The sequence below is a fragment of the Sphaerodactylus townsendi genome, linkage group LG04 (assembly GCF_021028975.2).
Source record: "Sphaerodactylus townsendi isolate TG3544 linkage group LG04, MPM_Stown_v2.3, whole genome shotgun sequence".
Lineage (NCBI taxonomy): Eukaryota > Metazoa > Chordata > Lepidosauria > Squamata > Sphaerodactylidae > Sphaerodactylus > Sphaerodactylus townsendi.
In genome coordinates, this window is record NC_059428.1 from 50556443 (window position 1) to 50558598 (window position 2156).

General features: G+C 83.8%; 1 protein-coding gene across 1 annotated transcript; it reads left to right on the top strand.

The window, feature by feature from the left end:
- Positions 1-486: 486 nt before the first annotated feature.
- Positions 487-1509, top strand: LOC125430544 (basic proline-rich protein-like; the record flags this gene model as incomplete). The annotated part of the gene is made up of 1 exon (XM_048492517.1): positions 487-1509. A coding segment is annotated over one exon (1023 nt), but the record flags the coding sequence as incomplete, so codon positions are not given.
- Between the last annotated feature and the right edge of the window lie 647 nt (positions 1510-2156).

Consider the following 2156-nt stretch of genomic DNA (forward strand, 5'->3'; position numbering starts at 1 on the left):
GGGAAAGTCTGTCTTTCTGGGAAGACCCTGGAAAAAGCATTATGCTAACTTTTCTTTGCTCGCAGAAAATCAGGCTGTCACTCCATTTGAAAGTGCTGCACCACTGAAATGCAAAGGATATCTATGATGGGCCTGTGCACTGAGAAATGGCTGGGAGATCTGACACATCAGTGCTGACAGAGAGAGAGTTTGCAGCCAGGAGGCCATGTCAGTCACAGCCATCCAATTCTCTGTCTGCCAAAGACTGTTGCAGATGTTTTTAAGTCTGTACAGTGAATGCGCATTTGTGGTATTCTGACCCTTAAAACTGATCTAAGAACAGCCTGCTGGCCCAGGGAAGCACCAGGGCTTAGTCTGTACAATTAGAGGACTCAAGGCTCTGTAGAAATGCTGTTTTTCCTTAACTCACATGTAGGGACACTTGAGCCAAGAGTAAAGGCAGGGTATGGATCTACCCCCCCCCCCCCCCACCCCCCCCCCCCCCCACCCCCCCCCCCCCCCACCCCCCCCCCCCCCCACCCCCCCCCCCCCCCACCCCCCCCCCCCCCCACCCCCCCCCCCCCCCACCCCCCCCCCCCCCCACCCCCCCCCCCCCCCACCCCCCCCCCCCCCCACCCCCCCCCCCCCCCACCCCCCCCCCCCCCCACCCCCCCCCCCCCCCACCCCCCCCCCCCCCCACCCCCCCCCCCCCCCACCCCCCCCCCCCCCCACCCCCCCCCCCCCCCACCCCCCCCCCCCCCCACCCCCCCCCCCCCCCACCCCCCCCCCCCCCCACCCCCCCCCCCCCCCACCCCCCCCCCCCCCCACCCCCCCCCCCCCCCACCCCCCCCCCCCCCCACCCCCCCCCCCCCCCACCCCCCCCCCCCCCCACCCCCCCCCCCCCCCACCCCCCCCCCCCCCCACCCCCCCCCCCCCCCACCCCCCCCCCCCCCCACCCCCCCCCCCCCCCACCCCCCCCCCCCCCCACCCCCCCCCCCCCCCACCCCCCCCCCCCCCCACCCCCCCCCCCCCCCACCCCCCCCCCCCCCCACCCCCCCCCCCCCCCACCCCCCCCCCCCCCCACCCCCCCCCCCCCCCACCCCCCCCCCCCCCCACCCCCCCCCCCCCCCACCCCCCCCCCCCCCCACCCCCCCCCCCCCCCACCCCCCCCCCCCCCCACCCCCCCCCCCCCCCACCCCCCCCCCCCCCCACCCCCCCCCCCCCCCACCCCCCCCCCCCCCCACCCCCCCCCCCCCCCACCCCCCCCCCCCCCCACCCCCCCCCCCCCCCACCCCCCCCCCCCCCCACCCCCCCCCCCCCCCACCCCCCCCCCCCCCCACCCCCCCCCCCCCCCACCCCCCCCCCCCCCCACCCCCCCCCCCCCCCACCCCCCCCCCCCCCCACCCCCCCCCCCCCCCACCCCCCCCCCCCCCCACCCCCCCCCCCCCCCACCCCCCCCCCCCCCCACCCCCCCCCCCCCCCACCCCCCCCCCCCCCCACCCCCCCCCCCCCCCACCCCCCCCCCCCCCCACCCCCCCCCCCCCCCACCCCCCCCCCCCCCCACCCCCCCCCCCCCCCACCCCCCCCCCCCCCCACCCCCCCCCCCCCCCACCCCCCCCCCCCCCCACCCCCCCCCCCCCCCACCCCCCCCCCCCCCCACCCCCCCCCCCCCCCACCCCCCCCCCCCCCCACCCCCCCCCCCCCCCACCCCCCCCCCCCCCCACCCCCCCCCCCCCCCACCCCCCCCCCCCCCCACCCCCCCCCCCCCCCACCCCCCCCCCCCCCCACCCCCCCCCCCCCCCACCCCCCCCCCCCCCCACCCCCCCCCCCCCCCACCCCCCCCCCCCCCCACCCCCCCCCCCCCCCACCCCCCCCCCCCCCCACCCCCCCCCCCCCCCACCCCCCCCCCCCCCCACCCCCCCCCCCCCCCACCCCCCCCCCCCCCCACCCCCCCCCCCCCCCACCCCCCCCCCCCCCCACCCCCCCCCCCCCCCACCCCCCCCCCCCCCCACCCCCCCCCCCCCCCACCCCCCCCCCCCCCCACCCCCCCCCCCCCCCACCCCCCCCCCCCCCCACCCCCCCCCCCCCCCACCCCCCCCCCCCCCCACCCCCCCCCCCCCCCACCCCCCCCCCCCCCCACCCCCCCCCCCCCCCACCCCCCCCCCCCCCCACCCCCC